The 26,197-nt window shown below is 40.7% G+C and overlaps 1 protein-coding gene across 1 annotated transcript in view; it reads right to left on the bottom strand.

Annotated features, from left to right (window-relative positions):
- The window catches only part of TXLNB (taxilin beta), a 28,562-nt gene extending 19,624 nt beyond the window's left edge, over positions 1-8,938 (bottom strand). Inside the window, exons 1-3 of the mRNA XM_027721295.2 lie at positions 8,536-8,938; positions 6,494-6,585; positions 2,710-2,880 (exon numbers count right to left, since the gene is read on the bottom strand). Of these exons, the coding sequence (XP_027577096.1) occupies positions 2,710-2,880; positions 6,494-6,585; positions 8,536-8,938 (666 nt within the window). The remainder of the gene's footprint in view (positions 1-2,709; positions 2,881-6,493; positions 6,586-8,535) is intronic.
- Positions 8,939-26,197: the final 17,259 nt, after the last annotated feature.

Genomic DNA, 26,197 nt, shown 5'->3' with positions numbered 1-26,197 from the left:
AGGACAGGGGACCTGAGATGTTCATGTCACTGCAAGATACTAAGTAGCTACCAAACTGTCAGATAATTGACAGAACATGAACTCCATCCAGAGAAATTAATTGCTCTGTTTCATAGGAGACCTACTCTCTATTGCAGTGGGAATACATTCTGCTATTTCATGAACCTTTATTCTGCTTTTCTTGGAGGGAGAATTAAATGTCCGTGTAACTGCAAGGAAATAATCAGAATACCTGGGCTGTATGCAAGTCAGAATTTGAGGCTGGTATCCAATACTAACCAGAAATTTTTCTTCTCTGATCTGCCCTGTGGATTTTCAATACAACTCCACATTGCATATTCATCACCACTTGGCTGCATGGATCTCCAGTTAATGGGAATTCCACACACCATCTGAGTGAAGATGACACTTACATGACGTGATGTGCATACAATATACCACATGGTAAGTCAGAGATGGTTCGTGATCTGGGCAGGCCAGGTTTCTCCTTTGTTATTGAAATGGCACAATTTTCTACAGATTTTATTTTTTGTGTTTTGGAACATAATCAGAGGTGCTAATCCCTAGCACTAAAAAATTATGAATCAGCTTCTCTGTCCTGCCAAAACCAAAATAAAAACATTTAAGTATGAGATTTTAAAAATAACATTTGACGGATTTTCCTCTTTCGGACCCTCTCAGTACAGTCTTAAGTGAAAGAAAATTGCACTCAGTTAAATAAACAGAACATGAGTTTCTGGAGAGTCACAGATCTCCAGGAGCTAGAGCTTAAAGGCAAATATTCCAAGAACTATGCTAAAATTCTCAGAGAGATGAAACTGGATAAAGATAATGAATGCCTTTGTTTATTAATTTAATTCACGTATATTTTGCAATTATTTTGTCTTACTGTCTTATTTAACTTTGTTTTTTCTACACTGAAAGCACAGGAACCAGAGGAAAGATGGTATATTGGGTTTCTTAAAATTCTTTGAAAGAAGTGGCCAGAATTTGAACACTTCTTCCTACTACCAGATCAACTCAGGTACCTTTCCTGACTCATCTGGCATAAGCACAGGATAAAAATCAGAACTGAGTCTGAAATTGATAGGTTTATTTAGAGCACCTAGTCACAAGGCAAAACAGTCCAACAAGTGGAAAGGTGCTGGAAAGAGACTTTCCTAAATGTAAAGCTGAAATGTGTGATGAAATATTTATATACAAAGGGGAAGGGAAAATCATGCTCTCTAGTAACGAGATTAATAAGCATAAAGTAGCTGGGAAATTGTGTGAGAAATTCAACCAAATTTGTTCCAAATATGTTTTCCAAATATAATTAATTTTTCTTTATACCCCAGTCTCCACCAACTTGTTCCCCTAATATTATTTGTTTAGTAATCTCAGTTAAGGCTATGCAAAGCACTATACTCTGTACTCTTAATTCACTTTAGAACTGGCTTGTATTTCTGTTGAAAGATTTTGCCCACAGACAGTCTGGTTAATCAGTGTAAATCAGTATTGAAGTACAGTTCAGATCTGGTACAAATTACAGGCATATATTTAATTTTCACTACCAGTTCTGTGCTACTATAACTGGGCACAGAGGTTTGCTTCTAGTTTCCCCATATGTTAAACTGTTTCTATCCTTCTACTAGCTCACAGTTTAAATATATGTGTGACCATTGCCCTCTCCCAGATGTATTCTTACCAGTGTACAACGAAAGTTAGAGCTACACCCTGAAGGCCCACTCCTGAGCTGGTGGAAATGAATGAAAGTCCATTACAGTTAATAGGGGTTATATCAGGTGGAATTCTTGCTGCTGACAATTCATACATGTAATTCTATACATAACTATATCCCCTTAAAGAAGGGGTTTGAATAGATGAAAGCAGAGGCTTTTCGTATAATAATACAACCACCATCACTAACATGTCCTCAGAAAAAAAAGGACAATCACAACAGTAACATACTTCGTGAACCTACAATTTTTCACGAAGCATAAACATATTATAAATTTCACATTTAAATGGTGTGATGCACCAAGCAATAGGCAGACATATGGATCCCAGCCTTTTGATACTCCAGAAAATTTCCTCTTTGAACTGATTCTTGTAATCCAAATTACTTTCACAATGTTGGCATTCTTCCTGTCTTATGTTTGATGTCTTGAGGCAAATGTCCTGATTGACTGACCTTCACAAATCACTTGAAAAATCCAAGTACTCAAATTATGTGAAAATACCCACCAGCATTCTGTGAGTCCACTGGAGCAAAGCTGGTGTCCCTGTTATTCTGTCCATGCACATGCATTTTCATCTGCAGTCTCAGGGACCTGGTCTGTTAGCACCACTGCTTTTCTCTGTGCTGAGCTCCCTGATCATGCAAGGAGGGCTTACAACTAGTGTGGGCAAACACAATATCCAAAAGTGCTTGGATATTTCCAAATGAGAAATAAAGAGGTCTTGGTGTAAACGGACCTCAAGACATATAATTACATGATATATAATTAAAACATATAATTATATATTTTTATATATATTACATACTACATATATTGTACAGTATATAGTATATATATTGTACTTATTATAAATACAATTATAATATATAATTCTATATTGCAAGTACAGAAGCAAACGTCTCTTTGACCTGGTACTAGAGCAAGATGGGAAGGCATCAGCATCTTCTTCCCCTCCACTGCTCAGTACCTTGCTAAGGCCACCACCCACCTTGAGGTTTTTGTTGTGTCTCTGGAGCTCCCGGCACAGGCTCTCCAGCTTGCTGCGGGCAAGGATGGCTCGGCTGTGCTCACTCTGCAGCTGGTCCTTCTCCTTGGTGATCTGAGCCTGCCTCTTCTGTAGGTACTTCAGCTTTTTCTGCTCGGCACGGTGTTCTTCGAGCTGGGCAGGAAACAGGGATTAAAATGAAAAAAGACAGGCAAAAAAGAAAAGAAAATGAGCTTTTTTGGTTTAGAGAGTGTTCACACTTTCTTAACCTCTTAGGAAATGTTTTGTATTCGTCAGTGCTAATGGGAGAGGAGAGAGGGAGCTGGAGAGAGTCCCAAGACTGCTCACTGCAACAGTCCCAAGTCTGCTGTAGTGTGGGTGGGTGAACATAATTTTTAACATTCTTGTCACACCATTTCAGCCCTTCCTTCTTTGGTTTGAATTTTTTTGAAGGACATCTGTGAGGTTTTTATTTTTGTTTTGGCTTTAGGAACTAGAACAGTCAGTAGTGCTTTATGCAGTGAGATTTCTCCAGATCATGAGATAACACAGTAGTTGCTCATTCTTTTTTACAGTTTCCTGAAATAAAAGTGGCTTCCCAAATACCCAGGAACCTTCTGGAAAAAATAGCAAGACAAGTGCTGGAAACCAAGAATGCTGTCTGGATGGGAGCCTTGTTGCTGATGGAGGAGAATTCTCTTCAGGGAAGAGCTTCCCAAAATGTCATGCGGGCACCTACTCTTGCCAGGCTCCTCTTGATCACAGGACCATGTGGCAGCATCTGTCAGTTGTGTTTCTGGAGGTCCTGCCATCAACAGGGGTAGGTTGTGGGAAGTGAAAACTCTTTTAGGCTCTTTGTCTCCATATAGTTACTGAAGGAAATCTGGACAGTCCCTGATGTTCATTTGAGAACCTCCTGTTCCTGTGGGTGCATGGCTCCTGCCTTCCCTAGAGGGCTGGTGGGGAGGAGAGTGTATTTGGAGGGGAGAATGAGGGGCAGCAACAGAATTGCTAATATCAGTCCCTGCGTAGTCTGGTCATTTTTTTTGACACATGCCTATTAGAGTCTGCTTGGAAAAAATTTCCTGTACTGTAAATTAACAGTCAAGTCAAAGAAGCATTTTCCCTCTGAAGCTTTTAATGATTTCGTCTCCCATTCCAACACATAAGAGCCCTCCCCACTGTATCACAGGCGTGCATACATTGTGAGATATTTCTGAAGTCTAGATGTTTTCTTGTTGAAAAATATTAGCACATGATCTGCAACATGCAAACCTTAATAATAACAGTTGCTATTAAGACTATATTATCTAATAATATGGTACCACTAGTATTAATTATTAACCCCAGTATGACTGGGAAAGTCTGTGAGCACCGGGGAATGATGTGCAGCTCAAACAAGACAGTCAACAAGCATCATATTTTTACACTTTCTCTGCCCGAGGATCTGTTTTCTGCAGTTGTTCTGTAATTTATGCTTCCAGTAGAGACCTCTGTGTATTATTAATCAAATTGCACTTTTTGTGTACCACAAAACAATGCAGTCGTCCGCTTGGAGTATATTTACAGTTTGTGTCCAACTTTCAGCGTGTGCATTGTGTTTTACTCCCATAGATCAGAATAGGGCCTTTCGAATCTATTCAAGCACCGAAATAATTTTTCTAGTATTGTAGGAAAAAAAAATAGCCTTTCTGTAGTTAAGGCTGAAATTTTTTTTCCTTTATAAGCTTAATTTTGTTCCCTTTCGCTTTCATTTGAGAAGCATAAAAAATGTTCTTTTTGCTTCACATTTTGCATGTGCAGCCAGTGCTGAGTGGATAATAATTTACCCAAATTTCAAAAGTCGCTCAAACTCTGCATGAGATAGGTGGTTTAGAATAAAGTAGGTCTTAATCATAATAAAAGAAGTCTTCCAAGCATTTTTTGCCTTTTTTTTTCCCCATTAAAATAACTTGTACTAGAAACTTGTATTTCAAAGTTCTCAGGAATATCTAAGACTACTTTTGCACTGAGAAAGGGTAAATAGGAATGACAAAAGGGCTGCCAATGATAAATTTTTAAGAATAATTAATGAAATATAAGCTAAAATTAAATGCAAATAGAAGGAATTACGATTTTTGGAAGGTTGATCTAGAGAAATAAACAGTTAATTTAGGAAAAAAAGTTTTATCTTGACCCCACTGCAGACAATGAAAACACTTACATTTATTTATTTATTAGCATATGGTTCTTGCACCCAACACTTATGAGAGACCCTCAAGATCTCTGAAAATAAGCCAATCACAGCTTGTGCCCAAATGGCTATGCTGTCTTGCTTCCCCAACCTCACAGGCATGGCTTCTTTCTTCACCAGCCCATGCTCTTCCCTGATGCCTTCTGTTGTGTACTCGCAGTCACTACACACTGTGCCAGGGCATGTGCTGACAGATAAATAACATATTGCTGGTTGGCCATGGGGAAGGGTCAGTGCTGCATTGGGTGCCCAAGTACCAGAAACCTCTTAAGCCACAGCCAGCCCCAACACTACCTAAAGCAGGGGAAGCTCAATCTGCCACATGGCTACATCTTCCCGTGACCTCTGCTGCAACGAGTGTTTGCGTCACCACATGGCTCACCAGACCAGGGAGCTGATCTGGGTGGAAAACAACTCAGCAAAACAAGATGTGATCTGAAGTGTGTGATGGGGATAGACAAGAGGGAGCAGAGAGAGCTGACAAGCTATTAATCACACTACACCCCTCAGCCGCGCTGAGTGAGCAGTGTAAGGCTTTCTCCAACAAGATTTTAGTTGTATTTATTGAATGATTTATTTCAGTGACATTGCACAGTATGTCAGAAACAAATGCTCAGTAGTTTTGTTTTAGCACCTTTCTCCTCCATGAGTTACTGGAAATAAGGTCCCTGTTTTATACATTGCTGCAATGCTGTTTGAATGCAGTGAAGAGTACTTTATAGAGGAAGGAGACCTATTTCTGTTAATCTGAGAGCATGAATTCCCTTTAAGCATGAGATAAAGCATGAACAGAGGATTTCATATGAAAAAAGGGAAAGCTAAACTTCACATTATGATGAGACATGGACACATCTGTGCATAAAACCAATTACAAAGTCAATGATCTGCTTGGCACATTTTTCAGCACTCCACAAACTGTAAAATGCTGCAGCCTTTTAATTTGAAAGATTTTCACAGCTTATGCTCATACAGTCCTTTCACTACTTAGAAAAAAATTAATCTGAAAATAACCCATCATCAGTGTGGAAAGAACAGAGTTGGGTAGGTGGCATTGTTATAGGGATGATGTTATGTTGGCAGAGGCTTTGGCTCTTCATATCATTGTGTTGTGTTTTCTCTTACGATTAGTCCCAGTTGGCTATTATCTGCTTCCTAATATTTTATACTAAGTCCTGTATTATTTTCATTTTAATTAAATGACTGAAACGTAATTTAAAGAAATACCCACTTACAGATGCATGCAAAACTCCTTGCAGAAGGTGAAGACAGAAGCCTAGACATTAGTCTCCAGTGTGGGTCAGTTTGGTAGATTTGCTTTTAAGTATGAATATTCTGCCTCATCAACGTTTTGACCCAAAGTTCAGCTTGTTTTCCTCACTTTTTACTTTTTTTTCTCCATCTTACCCATAATTATTTGACCATGACAATTATTTTGGGATTCATTTAGCACAACAGACAGATCTATTACATGAGATTTGACCATGCTGCATGACAAGTTTTTTATACCTTCCTATATGGACAGATTGTACAGAAAAGAACCAATACTGTACTAACCAACTCAGCATACTTCTTAAACAATAGGTCCAACTTCTCTTCTGGAGTATTCAGTTTATTCAAGCTTTGCATCAGTAGGGTGGCTTCTTTTCCTTCAAAAAAGAAGAAGAGGAGATTTGATGGTAGTTTGGTTGATGTTCTGTTATAAAATTGTTTGTTTGATGCATGGATCTGGAAAAACTCAGAGAGAAATGAGGTATTTTGGAAGGAAAGGAATATTTTTTGCTATGAACTTCTGGGGTTTTCGCCATAAGAACAAACATGCTAGAATCTTCCTCCATTTCAGACCTCAGTAATGTGCTCTATTCTAGCAAAAGCGTTATCTGTGAAATGCTTTTGTCCTGTGTAATCTGATTTTCATTGAATGTTTTTGCAACATGTTTAGGTCACATACATGGCACATATTTGACTGAAATAGGGAGAGAAAGGGCCTGGACCCTGAAGGCCCAGGAATAGATCTCTTTGCAAGTGAAAGCAGATCAGAACTGGTGTACTCAGCTCCTTTGCTGCTCAACTCATACATGACATAAGGAAGATTAAGTTAGGTATGGAGACTGTGGTGTGGAAGTCAACAATCAGAGAGTAGTAGGTACTGCCAGCCGGGTCTGAGCTACATGATCCTGGTGTAAATCAGTTCCATGAGTTGGTGAATAGAGTATGTATACCAGAGAAAGTCTGATAGCTCTCTGGGGTGTGAATAGCTAAATCACTGCATAGCCATTTAAGTATTGCTTCTCCTCTGATACCTCTCAGTATTCATTTCAGCCCCAAGCATGAGCTTGAGCTTGAACACTGCTTGTTCATCAAATACAAAGTGTCCCTGGCATCCCTGGAGATAAGGTTGGCTGTGGTGCCAGGGGCTTAGATGTGCTTTTCCAAATGCTCCCCTTTCCCAAGGCTGTGAGACAAAATCTGCTTTCTGCTTTAGGCTGGACTTTTTCCATTTCAAGTCTAGTGCAGTCCAGAAGTACTGTCAGTGGAGAAAATCCTTTATTTCACACTAAATTCTCTCTACAGCATCTGTATAAATAAGTTGAAGAGAGCTAAAATCAAATCCTAGTGTGAAAACTGTTGCAAGTGCAACTGGAGCACTGTGTGTTGGTAGGGTTTTCAGTGAGCTTGCTGAGGTACCAATAACTGCACCAAAGCCAAGGCAATAGAAACTGAGGAACTTTCATCTGGAAATTCAAGGAATTTGGGAAAAAAATCTATAATCTGTCCTATGCTTAGTGCCTTGCCTGTAAGAACATTCTGTGGTTATTTCTCTACAGGCTTAGTCTGTGGTTGGGTTTGGGTTCTCATGCAAAGCAGAAGCTTGAAGATTGGCCAGAGTTAAATGCAGGAAGGAAAATAAATTACATGTTTGTTAGACTGGAGTGTGACTACATTGCTCTCTAGTGGCTGCCCATCAGAAAGGACAAGCTGTACAAAAACTTGCTGAGACTTCTTTCTAGCTCAGCTAACAGCCCTGGCAGGGCTGAAGTGCTCTCTAAGCACTGTGCTTAGAGAGAATAAATGTATTAGTTTATTTTGTATAGTCCATAATGAGTCCAGAGGCTTCCTAAAATTTGCTAAATCAAAAATAACCTGGGCATGACAGTGAATTTGTTCTGCAGGTTCCCACGCCACATAGTAGCACCATTAGCACCTTTGTGACTGGTGAGCAGTCATACCTGAGGAAGCAGGAAAAGAATACTGAGGCACAAACGAGAGACTGGGTTTTCCTTTGTCTGAGAAGTGACTTTGTGCAGTGTATTGTCAGACTGACAGCTGTGGATAACCACTTTGGGCGGCTCAGTAGTACATTAGATTTGTGTGATACAATCCTAAGCTCTTTTCTTTTTAAAAGGACTAATATCTGATCCAGCCTACATGTTGGGTAATGCAAAAAAAAATTATTAGTTAGAGAAAAGATGTAATGGTCACTGTAATTTTCAATGGTAACCGAAGGTTCCTATTATCCATGGCAGAGACTTAAAATGGAAAAGAGCAAGGGAGTTCTTACTTGTGTTTGCAGAAGGGCTGTGTATGTAAATACTTGCCTAGTCCTTTCAGGATTTTCTTCTCCAGCTTTTGCTCCTTGTTGCCGCTGGGCTCCTTTGCTCTGCAAGCATCCCCAGGAGCCAGCTTCTCTTTCTCGCTCTCCTCATTTCCATCTTCATACTCTGCATCTTCCAAGATGCCTTGCTCTCCCTTCTTAGGCTTTTCAGTTCCTGTAGAAGTGTTTTCCTTCTCCATCAGGCTCGTGGCAGACCCGTAGGTTTTAATGATGTCCTCCAGCTGCCGGCTCAACTCCTCTGAGATGTCACACGTGGCTTCTTCGGGCCCGGCACTTGGGTGCTCTGTGGGGGCTGGAGCAGGGGACACCAAGCCAGGGGCAGGTTTGTCCCCACTCTGCCCCTGGGTATCCTGCTCAGGTGATGTCGGAGACTGGTCGTTCTCCATTCCTAGTGCAGTACCTGACAGCAAACAAATGGAGGGTTGACTTAAAAGCACACAGAATTAGTCATCGAACTGTTCCCAAAGCTTGGCCAGCATGTGAGTGATTTTGTGTGAAATTTGGAATGGCATCTCATCCATTAGCTCTGGCTTGATAAATATATCACACTTAAATAAATAACCAAGGTGATTTGCCTGCAAGGAGAAAAGCAAATTATATACTTTCCAAGAGAAAAACCTACCCAAATCTATCACCTGAAAATGGAAAACCTCCTATTCCCATTGCCAGCAATGACAGATGAAATGACACCTGAGTCACTTATACCATTTTCCTCCCTGCACACCATTTACCACGTTTACTTTTCTTGATCTGTTTACCTGCAACGCTGGCTACCGATATAGGCAGCTTCACTTCAGAGCTGCATTAGTTTCATTTCCTATTTTTCCCCTGTCAGCACATGTTAAGTCAATAATCATGAAAAATATTTTAAATGAAACTGGTGCACTGAAAATTGTACTGTGCCCTTGGAAAGCCCAGCATGGTGCTTGATGTACAAGAGATCTGGTTTGGTACTGTCACAATAACAGCAAAGAATAAGATAAACAGCTCTAAACCACCCTTCTCTTGTACTTGCTGCATGATATTGACATCTTGTTTGACAAAGTACAAAAATAAGAATAAATCACAGTGAAATAAAACCAACCAGACATAACATGGTTTGATAGTCCATGGTGTTTTCCAGGATGCATTTCAGCTAATTTATTCCCAGTTTGCAAAGGGAAGCTTTTGATTTCTCATGTCTCTGAGCAGCTGCAATGAGTCAGGCAAATACAGAGTCCCAAACATACCTGTGTTTCTTCAGAGCCTGCTCCAGTTTACCCAGAACCTGGCAATGAGGGTGTCAGCAAGAGCATCCTAGGCACCTGCTCCTAGCTTCTGCAAGGTGTGGGCCAGCAGAAGCTGCATGTAGCTAAAAAACTCGGTGTAGAGAAGGCTCCTTCCCTCTCAGAGTGCCAGCAGAGCTGCTGGCACCACTGTGTTGCCCTCAAGAAGTAGTGCAGAGGGGGTGCACAGGTGGGCCTTGCTCTGCAACTAGCCTCTACTTCTTCTTGACTGCAGACTATACTCTTTTCAACCATGAGCCCTTTCTCGGTCTTCTTCAGGCTGATTTTTGTTCCTCTCTTTAATGACATCATTTACAATGGTGCCAGTGGGGAAGGAAGAGAGGAAGAAGCTTGTTTGGTTCCTTTCTTATTTTTTAAAAGACAACTTGCTTTGAAAACATGGAGCTAACTGGGAAGCATTTTGTTCCCTGTTCATGCAGGCTGTAACATATATCTTCTACAGTGTCTAAATTTCTTCAGCTTTCAAAATTGTAAACTAGCATGGCCAAAGGTGGTATATGATAAGAGAGATGTCATTTATTGTAATAAATGACTTGATGTTTTTTATTAAACTCTCCCCAGTCAAAGTGATGTTTGCAAGTGCAGTGATGGCCATCACTAAAGCAATGTTTTTCAAGATTTGATTTTCTATATGACTAGGCTTGCAGATAAGATAGTCAAATGAGTTATCATCTCTCAAGCAAATAATTGAAAACTTTGACTGGGGCTCAGGATGTGCTCGAAAACTCATAGCCATAAATCCATGCCCCTGCAGTCCTCCCATAGGTACAACTTGCCAGAAGAAATGGCTTAGGCAGTTGTCTGGACCTTGTTTCACAGACCCTTCAGACAGTTGCATTCCATTCTGTCCTCCTTGTGGCATTGTCATGATATCACTGCAAAATGATTGTCAAATTATATCTGTCTGATTTGATGTCATATTGAGTTTAACTTACACTGAAACATAAGACCTTATGTATGCAATTTAGGTAAATAATTCCAGATAGCATGAATATTAGCCTACAGTTTATGATCTTTTTTTTAACTAGGGCTAATTGATTGCCAAATAATTCATGGTCACTGAGAGTATTGTAAATGAGCTAGAAGCTCCACAAAGTATGTGTTTATCTCTGACATGTTCAGTCTAGTGTTTACAATTGTAATCATTAATTTGAGCTAATTGGCAGTTGGAATCAATCAGCTAGAAAACCCAAGATCACCAACTCTTGTTTAGGCAGAACAAAACTCTCTGTTTTTTTAATATGTTCATCACAGAAGGAGAACAGGATTGCAAAATGTTCCATTTCCAAACATGAACTTCTCTTCTGACTATCTCCCTCTCTTTGTAAGAAGGCACAAACTGATGTTCTCATCACACCTCAACTTTCTCCCTTAGGTGCCTCCCAACTCCCAGCTTCATCTCTCACGGACCAGCACTGTCTGGCTAAAGTTTCCTCTTATATTAAACACAAAGTATGCCTGCAAATACAGTAGGCTTTAAATCAACAATCGACCTATGCATGGTGTAGCTCAGTAATAAGGGAAAAGCATGGGTGAATGAAAGAGAAACTGGATTGTTAGAATCAAGATGTTTACAAGCTGGCCTTGCAGGAAGTCATCCCTAACATACATTCCTAGCTAGAAGGAGATTAGTTATAATCAGTCTCTGAAACCATAGCAATGTGCATCCTCTGAGGTCCTGTCCACAAGCCCAGAACAGTAAGCAGGCAGGAACCCCATAAACATCCAGCAATGAACCTTTAACCCAAGGATGCCCACCTGCTGGGTCATACCAGAGATTGTATTTACTCACACAAATAAATATCCAAATGTTTTACTTTGTTCTTCTTCAGGCTAAACCAGAGGTCTGATAAATTCTTTCCAGCACAAACACAATGCCTGTGAAGACTTCTGTACCTTCTTTTGCACAACAACTTCCACAGCTTCATGGAGTTTATTTTGAGGGAGACAGGGCAGCTCTCATCCACTGATAGTTGCCTGCTTACAGCCTTTGATGCTGGGAGATTTTACTGCATTTGGCCCTGGTTCTCCTCATGCTCCAGCCTGTTTAAGCTTGATGCAGATAAGGAATTCTGCCTTATCAGGTCATAAAAGTCTTTCAGTGCCAATTTCACCAAGACCCAAAGTGTTTACATTATATACTATCTTAGACACAGTAATGCCTAAAAATTAGGTGACTGAGTCCAGAAGAGGAATTCTTTGGTTTCTCAGACTTGCCTAATTTTAGACTACCCACCTCGTGAGTTTTGCAACTCCTACTACCATTACTGTTGCCTCCAGGTACCTAAATTTCCAACACAGCCTTATCCTGTTTTATGGCAAAGGGGAGGACTGACCAGTTATCTGAGTGAGTCTGACGATTGCATCTTGTTTATTCTTTTCCTCCTGCGTTCCCAAATTCTGGACCTGTTCCACAGCTCTGAGATCAGCACCTTTCTTGGCCCTGGTGCTTTGGATGGAAACTTGACCCCAGACACTTGTGGTTGCTGCTTCTACAGATAGTCACTGTGGCCCTCCTCTTCTCCAATGGGAAATACCCTCAAGAGCCAGAGGGTGTTGCTGCCTCACCTCTGTGAGAAAGACCCTTCTGCATTCTCCTCCTTCCTCTTTTAAAAACTTGGGAAAACCCAGGAGAGCAATGGAGCTCTCAGAATAGCTAAGCACACAACACAGCTGCAGCTGCACTCAGAGGCAACAGCAAAAGGTGTGCTGCTCAGATCAGTCTTGTTACATGCTGAGTTTGTTTGTCTCTGATTATATCCCTTAATATTTCACATTTGCAGCACAACTTGCCTTCACTGCGCTTTGACAACAGCCGGTATTTCCAAAGTAAAAGGTCAATAGGCAAGAGTCAATGACTGATTTAGCAGAGCTGCAACAGCCATCCCTCTGCTGCTGGGGCAGCTGTTCCCATGCTGGGCTGCACCAGCCCACCTCGCACTGCTGGAGCCAACACTGCTGCCCAGGCACACTCCTGGCATGAATAAAGCAAAAATTAAATGTTTTCTTCTTAGCTTTTCTTGCAGGTTGTCTTAAAGACTGTCACAGAGTTTTGTTTATCTTTGTTAGACAGTGTGCTTCCCCTTCCTTTTCATGGAATTTGTTTCCCCCTTTCATTCTTGCAGCTTGAACTTCTAGAGGTTTTACAAACTGTTCTATATTTAGCTTTTGCCTCCTCATGTATCCAGCAGAAGGACACATGGCACCTGCTCTGCAGCCAGGAGCTATTTTAAGCATTTCTAAAATGGGTAATGGGATGGGTACTCAGCACTTTATGCTCAAAATTCACATATGCACACAATTCTCTAAAGCAAAGCTTTGCATACACTTGTATATTTGCAGTGAACATATGTTGATAAAATCAGAATTCTTACCTTGACATAACACTAGATTGAACTACAGTAACATGTCAAAGCAGAAAACATTAAACTCTGGAATGGCCCACACTACTGTAGCTCCAATTACTCTCTAGAAAAATACAAGTACCTTTTTATAGTCTAGACACCACCCTATGTATTACTTCAGAAAGTGATGATAAAGCCAGCTACATGCTACATTTGAATAGCTTTATGATTTATACACAATTTTCTAGTACAAAACCGAACAAAAGTTTGGAGGTTTCATGGCAGGTTTCCATACAGGCTCAGAAGCAGACTCAGAGACTTTCTGAAGCCCCCTGCCTCACCTCACGTTCAGCACCTGCGTCTCGATCACTTACTGTTGTAGCAAACCAGCCATGGCCCCTTGTCTCACTTCAAGGCAAGCTCTACCAAAATAATCTCAAAATTTTTTGATCACTCTTAAAAGAAGCATTTCTTACTTTCACCAACAACCCTAGATACTTGCCCATTTTCCTCAGGTGTCACATGGTGCCCAGGCTTTTAAGGCTATTCCTAGAAAATGTGTGCTGACAATCCAAAAGGGAAGTACTCACATTAAAGCCCTTGCACCATGCCACCAAGCAGTGACTGTAAGGAAGCTATTCATCTAACTTACCAGAGCAAAGAGAAGAGCTGAGCAGAGAAAAAAAAAGTCAAGCAGAAACCTCAGACAAGGGCACACCAGCAACAGGACACTGCCTCTGTAATCTTGCCACCGAGGGAAGAGGGATGGGAAGACCAAACGAGGAGGGAAGGACAGAGTGACACAGCAGGAGCAAGCACTGCAGGGACTGAGTGCACACTTTGTAGGGGACAGTCTCTGATAGGTGCACAGGGAAGCTGCCTGCTGGCTGGCAGCGTAAGCTAGCTATGTTGGCTGTTCCCTGCTCTCACAGAGATAGCACAAGAGGTTAGAGACTCGAGCCCTCTGAAAGAGAAAATAAAGGAAGGATACTTACACAGCTGCTACCCTTCAAATTTAAGTCTTAATCCCTCAACTGCTTGACTTGTTGTGTGGTGTGAAATTTGTCTGTATTGACTATGGATTGGTCAAAATTGGTTGAATTTTTCTGTCTGTATCACAAAGATTGGGATGGCATTCCATAATGTGAACTCCCAGCTGTGACTGCCCTTTGCAACCTGGGATTTGGGCAGGATTTGTTAAAAACAGATTGATTCTTAATCACAGACTCACTGGCTTGAAGGGACCACAGGAGGCCTCTAGTTTAACCTCTTGCTTAAAGCAAGCTCATCTGTGATCTCAGACCAGGTCTCTCAGGGCTTTATATTAGTCTTAAAAACCCCCACAGACAGACTGCATGACCTCTCTGGGAAGCCTGTTCTGCCTGACTGTCATGGTGGTGAAAGTTTCTTTTTACCTAGCCTTAACTTCCCTTGATCCAGATTGTGCCTTTTGCCTCTTGTCCTCCCACTTTACACCTGTATGAAGAGCCTAACTCTGTCTTTTGATAATCTCCTCCAAAGCTGGCTCTTCTCCAGGCTGAACATCCCGCTTCCCCCAACCTCTCCTCATGGAACAAGTGCTCCAGCACCAGCCATCATCGTGCTCCTCCAGTGAATTGACCAACTTCTCCCACTGAGGCAGCAATGCTAATGGAGTAGGCTGGTGTAGCTGCCCCGCTGATCCTAGCAGCTCCCAAACAAGTGCTCTTATTGCTGTCAAGGTAAGCTGCCTGACCCACTTTCTGCATGTTACCCTGCCAGCTCAGGTTGGCCCAAAGTTGTTGACACAAACAAGCAGGGTGCTCCCCAGGGAGCTCAGCTGCACACTGGTTATGCAGCTACCAGTATTTCCCACTTCTGTGACCCACAAGTCACTCAGGCAGCATTTTGAGATGCCAGATCACCTACGGACCATCTGCCGCCCACTCCCTAGAAGGAGATGTAGGCCACTTTAATAAGCAGATATGCAAACAACGGAGAAATGATAGGCTGATGCTGGAAGTGGCAGTCAGGGCTATGGAAGAGAAACTGGACTTGGTCTGCAGTGAAAAAAAATAAGGCTCAGAACAACAATACATGGAAAAACACATGTATACTACAATGATTTGGAGTAAGCCTTCAAACTGAACCATGGCACGAGAGGAACCAGAAATGTTTTGTGCCTGATTTACAAGGCATGTAAGAGAAAACAGTACTGCACAGCTCAGTATCAAGAAGTACCAGTTCAGAAATAGCCCATGTGTTACCAGCATCTCAGACTTTCACTGGAGAGGACTAAAGCTCTTGTTATATTTGTGGAGGTAGAGTCTATGAGACAAAAAGTTCACACTTGGAGTGGTTTCTCCTTAGTCTTATTTCTCTGCTTGGAAAAGGCAGCTCCTAGAGTCTGGGCATGTGTGGGCATTGTGGCTTAAGGGAAAATCAGTTCTTACAATCTTCTTCAGACACTGATGGTGGCTCAGTGGTGGTCCTAAGGAAGTCACAGATTTAAGGGTAATGAAAAGGAGCTTGCAAGGCCAGGGGCTTCTGCAGCAAATCTTGCGGAGAGAGTTGGAAACTGGCTGGACGTGTTTTGAGAGAAGATAAAGCTCCGGGGATGTTTGTGACAGGGAAGCGTGAGAGAGCAGAATACTAGTGAAGATAAGAGAGTTTGTGTGGGCTCTTCGTGCTCTTCCTGATCTGATTGGAGAATTCTCCTGTTTCAGTCCCCTGTTCATTTTTCTGTTGAAATAAAAGCAGCTCTGAGATCAAAATGCACAACTGAGCTACTGAGGAGCTAAGTAACAGCTGAGATGCAGAAAGTTACTCCAGCATATCCAAACTCCTTGGCAAACACAAGGCAAGACACATTCAGCTTTGCTTTCTTTCACTGGTGGTATAGCTATTACATGTCAGCTCATTTTTTTCAACAGCCTGACAGCATCCATACAAAACCCTTATCACAGCTCAAATGACATGCTGGGATTCACTGGGCACTGGGAACTTGGTCATGTCCCTAAGACATCAGTGTGTACTGATAACAGGAAATTAGTTGGGATCATCATTATAAAAATTAGCTTGTAGTACAAAGCTACATATTCTGAATTGTTCCTAAATAAACAAGTACATAGAACAGTCTCTGGTACAGTCAGGAAATAGAAAGAGGCAGACAAATTCTGTGTTCCTGAGTTTGTGGGGAGTATGTGGGTGAAGCTTCAGAAGATGAAAGGGATCTGATGGATTTTGGCCTGTGAATTGAAATAACCACCTTAGGAATCGAAAGTGAAACTCAGACAGAGAAATTTAGAGGAGTGTGTTGAAACTACCACGCAGGCAATTTACATGCTGAGGACAACCAACTGACTGGCACTCAGACTCTGCACACTGGGATGGTTGCATCTGGCAAACTGAGGAGAGAGCTGACTGAAAATGCCCTCTGTGAAATCTGCACTGTTTCTGAGGTTTCTGCTTTTGCAATGCTTTCAGCATTTCATGTCCCTATTTAGGGGAAGAGAAAGAAATCTTTCTCTAATACATGAGAAAGAAGAGAAATGCACCTTTGTTACATTAAAGCTAGATGACTCCTTGAGAATTTGCAGTAACAAAGCTAAATTTATCTTACAGGTGTGTTCAGCTGTGAACTGGATTGCATATTAATAACTCTACACTCTCTTTGTTGCTTAGTGGTATTTACACAAAGATCATTAGGCATGTTACAGAGAAACTGTCTGTTTCTGGGTTAAACATATTGAGTAGCAACATAAATCTACTGAAGATATAGGCTTCCCAGGGAGGAAAAAAATTTCCACTTATATTTATCATTTGCTCTATATAATATTCAATGTGTTCAGCCTTACCAAACAGAAGGATAAGTTCACCATTAAGTCAAGGCTATTGAAGCTTTTGGGTTTTCTTCCTATCTTTCTCTGACATACTTTTTCCTTTCTTTGTCTAGGCCATTTTCCTCAATTACAAGATTCAGGTCTCACCTGCTGATGCTCCCTGCTCTCCTCCCTTCCTCCAGTGCTAATGTTGCTTTTGGGAGTTTTGTGTACTCTTTTTGTGTCCCATAGGAAGGTTTAGGTAAAAGACCAGTGGTTCATGTTTAGAGTCTCTCTCTCAAATGCTCAAGGGCTTTAAAAAACGCAGTCTCTCTCTGAAGGCAATACTGTGTTGGTTAAAACCACTTGAAAAAGTTTTGAGGGGTTCTTTTTCACCACAAGCTATGGCAAGCCTTAATTCTTCTTCCACCCAAATTGTAGCTGCTTTGCTCCATGAGACCCTGCCTGCCAGCAGCAGAAGAAAATCTGGAGACAATCGTTCCCAGTCTTGTCACACACAAGGATGCAGACTTTAGTGGACTGCCATGGTCTGCTACTTCAATGCCAGATCTGTATCAGTGAGAGCATCATTTTTTTATTCTTTTGCAGGAACTTTCACAGTTTTCCTGCTGAAGAGTTTGTGATTTATTTTATGAAAGATATAGGTTTTTCATATTATATTGCACCTGGGCAGAACCATTTCCTATAATACTGTTATTTCAGTCAATTATATTAGAAATATAATTGGAAGGCCAATCACATCCTGGGTTGCATCAAAAGAAGCATGGCCAGCATGTTGAGGGAGGTGATTCTTTACTCTGCTCTCATGAGACCCCACCTGGAGTACTGCATCCAGCTGTGGGGTCCTCAGCACAAGAAAGACGTGGACCTGTTGGAGCAAGTCCACAGCAGGGCCATAAAAATGACCAGGCAGCTGGAGCACCTCTCCTGTGAAAAAATGCTAAGAGAGTTCAGGTTGTTCAGCCCAGAGAAGAGAAGGTTCTGGGGACACCTTATAGCACCTTCAAGTACCTAAAGGGGGCTTATAAAAATGAGGGAGAGTGACTTTTTACATGGACGGATAATGGTAGGACAAGAGGTAATGACTTCAAACTGAGAGATGTTAGGTTTAAACTAGATACGAGCAAGAAATTCTTTACTGTGAGGTTGGTGAGTCACTGGAACAGGTGCCCAGGGAAGCTGTAGATACCCCATCCCTGGAAGTATTGAAGACTAGGTTGGATGGGACTTCCAGCAACCTGATCTAGTGGAAGGTGTCCCTACCCACGGCAGGGAGGTTGGAACTAGGTTGTCTTTAAGGTCCCTTTCAACCCAAACCATTCTATGAAATAAAACTGATCTGTTCTATTTAAGTATGACTATAATATATTCATGTCATTACATAATAATATAACATACATGCAATATGATAATATACAGTAACAAGCAGGCATGTAAAATATATAATGAAAGTACAATGTCTATGAAGGATTTAGAAATGCCTATAACATAATCCACATAATTAGAATTTAGAAAGAGCTCTCATAAAGGGTCTTGGGACACAGAAACATGTTCACATGTGAGCAGTGGTCTAGAAGTCAGAAGCTTGTTGAACCTGGCAGTGTTCTTCTGCCACTGGCAGCTATGACTGAACTGATATTGTGAGAGTCCTATGCTGTCCCAGTGAAAAGTTTGTCAAGACTAATCTCCACTGGGCTTAATTTACTTCCATAGAAATGTCATAAACACCTGGACCAATAAGACATTTTGCATGGTGGCCTCTTGTGAATCATTTCTCTCTTGTTTAGTCCTGTGTCAATGTAAAAAAAAAAAAAAGGTGGGGAGGAGTAATATAATTGCATTTATTTGTATATACAAAGCAGGTGTTCCACACTGCATCAATTTTCTATAGATTTCCTAGCTCCAAATCAATCTCAAAAGGATTGAAGGTTGTGATTTGCCTTCTAATAAGATTTTATGGCCTGAAGGGTTTGTCATATACCTAATGTTTGACAGGTCTTTTTCTTCTACAGCTCAAAGATCCTGGCTACCAATGGCAGTTAATAACGCAGCCAAATTAGCTGACACAAAAAACCCCAGTAGGCAACTGACTTAACTATTTTAAGCAAATAATTTAATTCTTAATCTACATCGCTAAGAATATCATTTCTGAATTTTAGCATGGAAACCACTTCAAGAATCTGAAGAGAATCCCTATGCTCTGCTACTGAACAGTTTTTGATTTATTCTTGGAAAGATTCAAGTCTTTTGAAACTTTAAGAGCTAGCAAAATCAATTATCAGGGTTTCAATTTTCTCTGGGCAATTTCCACTGCTTCAGCTTGCCCAAGAGACAGACTCTACATAAATATATTATGCTACGTGCTATTTGGAGAATTTGGCAAAGTTGGGAATAGCTTCACTTGAAAAGTCACACAAAAGGTAAGGTAAACCCTCAGATGAGGCATGCAGTCACACTTGAATGTATATCTGCTGTTTGAAAATAACTCTTCCCCAATATATAAAGGTAATTTATTGGGAAGGGAAAGAGCAGTGTTAGCTGTTTCCAGTTATTCTGGTACTGCAGTGAAGTTACTGATGCTTTACACCATTATAAGCAAACGTAAATCTAGCATGAAACTTCAAAAAGGTACTGAATCCTGAAACAGTCTATTTTTGTAATGTAATTGCATTTTAAAATGATGCTCCTCTAGCTAGAAATTATCTTCTATCAACACACAGTGAGAGCAGAGTTGGGCCAAGTCAACTGTCATCCTGGACATTTTCTAAACCTGCCAGGGGAAATCTCTGGGCCCAATTCAGATGCGATCTTGCTGTAAAATCACATATCTAGTGTAATTTTGAAGTCTTTTAAATGCCAGTGGTACGTTCGTCAAGGGTGAGTTATAGAGAGGAAATTATTGACTCCTGTATAATAATGTAAACTGACTTGCTTTGTACAAGGCAGTTTTTTTGGTCTTTTCCTCCTTTTTCTAAATCCTTCCATTTGCTAGTAATGTTCAGTTGCATTAGTTTAATTATCAGTATGTATCATTTATTTTAGATTGCTGCTAGAACTGGCTTGTAAAAATTAGAAATGGAAAAGACTCATTAAAGGCTCAGTCCTGCAGCTGCTCCGTGTGTGGAGCTGCCATTGATTTTCCCTAGCAGCACCTGCTGGTAAGCAGCACAGAGAATAAAGAAAATTAGAAATTGAAGGCTTGAATCTCTCATCTGTATAGGTGGTACATGGGCAAGAAAGTATCTCATAATTGGAGCCAAACATCTTTCTCTGGAAAGGACGAAGTCCAAATTCTGCTGAAAATCATAAGTAAGCTGAGGGGGCCAGGGGGCAGGACAACACTGAGGTTACAACTAACCTGACTAGGACTACTGGAGGGAAGAATAGGGGCTAACACAATGGGAACAACACAGATTGATATAACACTTAAAACACGCTTGGAAATTAGGGGAACATTTGTGGTGAAAGATAAAGATCTGTAGAAAGATGGGGGGAAATAACAGAGACAGTGATGGTGAAATAAGTCCTAATGAGGATTTTATAGGATAATGATAGGGTGGATGAGGAACTGTTAGTTCAGAAGGAATGCTGCAGTGATCAGCAGAAGTGGCAGCGCTACTGTGTGATGTCTAAAACTGCTGCTGATGTAAATACCAATGACCTATTTTAAGGCATGCGTGGAAAGAGAATGACTACATGGAAAATGGAAAAGGTGTATTGGCATTGGCAGATCAAAACTGTGAAACAGTGTTAATTGGATTTTTCTAAAAGGATTTTCTAGCTATCTGGGTAGAAGCACCTTATTAAACATAACAACGTTTGTAAGACCAAATGAATAAAGAAGAAAATAAACCCCAAGAGATGAAAGGATGAATAAAGAAAAGATCAGGTGAGACTGATTTTCATATTTTACTAAGCTGACAGACAAATACAAGAGGTGGCACAGTGTCACAAACTTGTTAGAATACGGCAAGTCTATTTTGTGTAGATAAAAAGCCCATGCAAGTAATATTTAATGTGAAAAGCAATTTGGTCTCTAATTTAGATCCTGGATTGAATAGGAGTATATAGACAGATACGTGCATAATATTTAGCCTTAGATGTGTTCAGATGTGTCCCCAGAACCCTATTACTAAGAATTTAAAGAGTATTTTTCCTCTAATGGCACTCTGAAGGAGAGGGTGGGTCAAATCTCAGTGCTTTTCAATAGCCTCAGAGCAGTTATCTAATGTGAGACTCCCAAACTATTTGGAGTATGGGGAATTGCTGAACTATGGGGGGAGGGGGAGGGAATCAACTATTTAGCACCCCACTTGGAATCACAGAGAACAATTCTAGTTCACTTGGATACTCATCATCAGCCAATCCATAATAGTGTCTGAGTTCCTATAGCATTCCAAGATACATCGCTACTTACTATTTAACTCTGTGGCAGTGTTTTCCAGTTGTGTAGAAGCTTGCATGCAAGGATCTAATAAATTCTATTAAGTAACTCTACCATGAAGCAGCGATGAACTGCAGAAAGCTCATTGTACTCATTATTTGAAAGGGTAAACTAAGACATAAAGTGTTACATGTTACATGTACAATAAATAATGACTTGCCCAAGGTCATGCAGATGGGAACAAGATGCGCTCAGACTCTTCCCTGCTTTAATTGTGGCATGCTTGTTTTATACATGAGGACCAGAGTTACATAAAGCACATAAAGACACCGAACATTTTTGTGAAGTGGACTTCCCTTTCACTCTGAGCATGTGTCTTCACTTTCTGCAAAGGATTTGCATCAAATTTATAGGACCTGTCCAGTCAGCTTGAATAAAGATGACCTAAAAACCACGCTGCTTTGAACAAAAGAGGACTAAAGTAGGTAAATTATAGGTCTGGAGGGCCTAAATGTTAACGAATATAAAGGAATCTTCCTTATACAAAGGAACTGTACTTCACATGACCACGGAAAAACGAAATTCTGATTTTCATTAAATTCAGAAGACTTCTTTGAGATCTCTGAGACATTTCAGAGGTTGTGACTATGACAACCCATAGAGAAAAATGTAAATAAAATCCAAGGACTGCCATATCATTATTCTAATGACTAGTAAATATTACCTCTTCTCAGTTTTTCTTTTTTTCTTTTTTTTTTTTTTCTCTCATCATTTGGTATCTTACCTGTCTTCCCTGTCTTGTAAGGTAGCCAGTAGGTAAGTCACCCAGAGCCACTGTTCTGTTGCATGCTTGTGCTTCCCTGACACAGCAGATTCCTGCTGTCTAGTTGGACCTCCAGGCTTTTCAGTGTTAACTTCTGTGCCACAGTCGTTTTTCACTAGGAGATCAGGTAGCAGAGCAGGCAGGAAGGGTAGTTACCATTTGTAAGACTGTGGACTATTTCACAAACAAGGAAAAGGAAAAAAAAATAAAACCAGTCTTTAGTCCTATTCTTTCTCACTTATTCTCCAATCACAAAGAAAAAAACGTATTGGAGGGCATAGAGGTCAGTGGGGCCCCCAGCAATCTCCTATGTACCAAACAACAGCAAAAAGAAGATACAGTTCTTATAAGACTGGTTTGCTCTGTCTTCTCTTTCCTTTTATGTCACCAACTCATGTTTGACTAGCTGGGTCCTTGTGAGGCTCTATCAATTTTTAAATCCTGTTCTGTCATCCCGTTCCTTCCTAGATGGTAAAGTGTCAAGGAAACCCACAGGCCATCAATCTTCCAGGTAACCTTCATCAAAAAAGTGGAAGAAGAAAGACATGAAGCATTTCATCATCATCATCCATCTCAGACAACAAACACTGAGGAATCATGAATCTGGTAACTGCTGGCACAAGCAGGTATAAGCTGGCAACTTGCCTTTCTAAAGGAAAGTACAAAATCCCCCTGATAACCATGGATGCTTTTCTGCAATGTGAATTGATTTGAATATTAAATACTACATGCATCTATAGCAGAACAACCAGAAAAACAAAAGTGTCTATAACCCTAAGATGTGACATACATGAAAGTGAAACATGAGTGTACTTAAGCTTCCTTAAAAAGCAAAATGCAATTTCCTCACAATGAAAGAGGTTGACAAAAGCCACTGAAGAAAAGCACTTTGGAGCTGTTCATTTTTGTGGGGGAGGAAGAAAATAAAGAAAATGTTAGTAAATCAGATTTTCATCTACCTTCCTTTCCTTCTCAGTAGTTAAAGGCCACTTGCTACCGGGGTGATTCAAAAAATCACAAAACTAAGAAAGAAGACATTTTCAAGTTATTTCTCTTTTGGCTGAGGAAAAAAAGGTAATCAGAAGGTCCCAGTAATTCATTATCAGAATTATTTCAACAGTATTAAAACCCAATAAGCTCATGTCAGAGGAAAATACAAATCCGAACATGCTCTAATCCATTCCTGACCCCAAACGCCACTCTAAGATTGCACTCAAATATATGATGTTATATTTGAACTAAGTTAATAAGGACTTTGGATAGGCTCTTAGTCATCACAGTTATCGTGAATCCTGATTTAATCCAACCTGAAATTGTCATCATTACACGAGGTGTTGTAGTTACAGAGGATGGTTCATGTCTGCACCTGCAATGCTGTGCTCATGCAATGCTTTAACTTGATCAAGCAGGTACTCCAGCGACATCACTCCAGACTCTCAAGATGGACTTATAAGACCCAAGACTGATTTACACCACTATGGTGTACCCTGACCAAGCAATATATAGTCCTTCTGAAACAAATAATCTGTTCTGAACACTTTTAGGCCCACTGATACTGGGGTGGTGACTTAGGGGAAGCTGAAGAAACTGCATGAGACTTAGAATAAGCAATGCAGTTTTGGCATATAGTACTGCTTGCACTCCAAAAGGGATCCCAACACTATGACTATACCAGGTAAGCCATCAGTCAGGCCTTGATTTTTAACTTGGACTTCACTGGCCAAGCAATTACCTGTGTCAGATGAACCCAGAGACCACTGATCTAGATTTTGGTGATGAAGCTTCTCTGGAAAAATCATAGGTGAATAATAATTTTAAGTCCTGTTATTCTTCACAATTCATAAACTGAGACCACTGTCTTTTGAAAGCTAACCATAAAAAAAAAAAAAAGGGAATAGAATGTAGCTCCTGAGCTTTGCCTTATCTTCAATCACAGTTAGGAGAATACCATTCGGGGCAAAGTTGTTATGTACAGTAAAAGCTAGAGAGATCTGAAGGAGAGGCAAGGAAGACAAGTAGTCTCCTTTTCTTCCTTAGGCCAAAATACTGATAGTTCAGCTCTGGAATTTAGAAGTGCTCTGCCTCACTGGTTCCTCTGGAGACAATCTCCTCCACCAGCCCTTGGTAACAGAGCCTTGGGGAAAAACACATAGTCCTCTAATAGAGCACTTTGTTGCTTGCAATATTTACAGGTAAAACAAAGCATGTCAAAAAGACTCCTGGACTAGAAGTCTGGGCTAAAGGAACCAGTAGAATAAAGAGTCAGTGTGGGTATTAATCTAATTCTTATGAAGGCATTGTGGAATTGCCAAGATGCAATTCTTGCATTAGGTAAAGGCTCTACTCCATAAGCATCCATCACTATTCACTCTGACTACATGCATTCAGTTAAAATGTATAAGATAAATCAGATTAAAAGGCTGCTTTTTTAAGTACTTTAATCAATAAAAAAGGCAGGGCTTCAGCTACACCTAGCTACAAGCTCCCAGTACTGCAGCCTCTCTGCAGCTGCTCTGATGCCGAGGCTTTATCTGTTATAGTCAATAACTATAGTCAATAGCGCTCTGCTTCAATATAAAAGCTGTAAAATGAAACTAGGCACCTCCAAGTAAGTATCAAAAATCTAAACAGCTCCTTGTAAAAATCTGTGTGATTATCTGTTCATTGTTATCTTTCACGTAAAGCACTTAATTAAAACGTTGGGCAAGAGGATCCCGTCTAAAAAGGAGACAGCCTAAGAAGGAGACCAAGAAGTTAGACGATGAGATGGCGGGCTGCCCTGCAGCAGGTCCCTATCTGAGAAGCCAGGAACAGGGTGAGATGCCTGTCAGAGGTTGCTCTTCTCCATATAGGGCAAAGTCACACACAGGGTGACTTGTGACAGACCAGCTGTCGCCTGCCCCTGCCATCCCAGGGCACAGCTGCAAATCCCCATCACAGTGGCTGATCGTGCATCCCATAGCAAACACACTGCTGCCTCAAACACTTTCAGTGACTTGTATTTGCCCTGATTAAACTGAAGTGAGGACAGGAGGAAGCACAGAGCTGTGGTGCTTCCCGACCACTAAAAGAGTCCCACTAGATGAAGATGAGATGCTTTATTACAGGGGATTTAAAAAGAGAAGATGGTTTTCAGAAGTAGGACTGAGCACAGACTTCAAGTCTAAGTTTTGGATACAACAGTTTCCAGTGTGACGACTGACTGGGAATGGGACTTCTCCCTACTCGCATCCCAGGAGCAAGGACGCACATCCTGTGTCCGTCCTCAAGAGCAGAGAAGCTGGTGCCCAAATCTGCAGGCTTCATTGGTTCCATCTGACAGCAGCTTTATTCACCTGCATCCATGAAAGAAAATTCAGTTTTTTGGTGTAAATAATGGTCCATGAAGAAGGTTAACACCTCACATTTTCTTTAATTCTCTACTTTTCTGGCATACAGTGTTGTGCCTGTCAGACATGACACGCAAAAACAATCTGTCCCCATCTCTCCATTGATAGGCACCTGTTCATTGCATGTGGTTTAGGATTTACTAGTCTTCAGACTTTTTCCCTAAAACTTCATCTCTGATGGTCATAACAAATTTTTTTTTCTGCCTGCTACTCAGAAAGACTTTATATTCTTCTCTGTACATGTGCTTGAACCTCATCTTTCATCTCCTTTTAGGATCACACACTAGCTTTAGTGCAACCTGCTGATAAGCAACCCAGAAGCAACCCAAAGTATAATTATATAACCCTTATAATCCTATAAGCAACCTAAAACTTTAACTATTTAGAAGCTTGGTGTCCTTTCCCATCATTGGAAAATCTCAGGAATCCATTTCTGCCTTCAAATACATACTCTACTTCATACAAAGTTGATGTAAAAACCCCATATAACTGTATGGGGTTTATAGACAGAAATAATATCAATTATTAGACCAAATAATGTAGCTTGAAGAAAACAGAAAAGATGTTGAGTAACAAGCCTTTAAATACTTATCCTCGC

The sequence above is a fragment of the Pipra filicauda genome, unplaced genomic scaffold (genome assembly GCF_003945595.2).
Source record: "Pipra filicauda isolate LSUMZ 115617 unplaced genomic scaffold, ASM394559v2 scaffold376_size704792_pilon, whole genome shotgun sequence".
Lineage (NCBI taxonomy): Eukaryota > Metazoa > Chordata > Aves > Passeriformes > Pipridae > Pipra > Pipra filicauda.
Note: the sequence above shows the minus strand (reverse complement) of the source record. Positions and strands in the feature narration are given on the sequence as shown.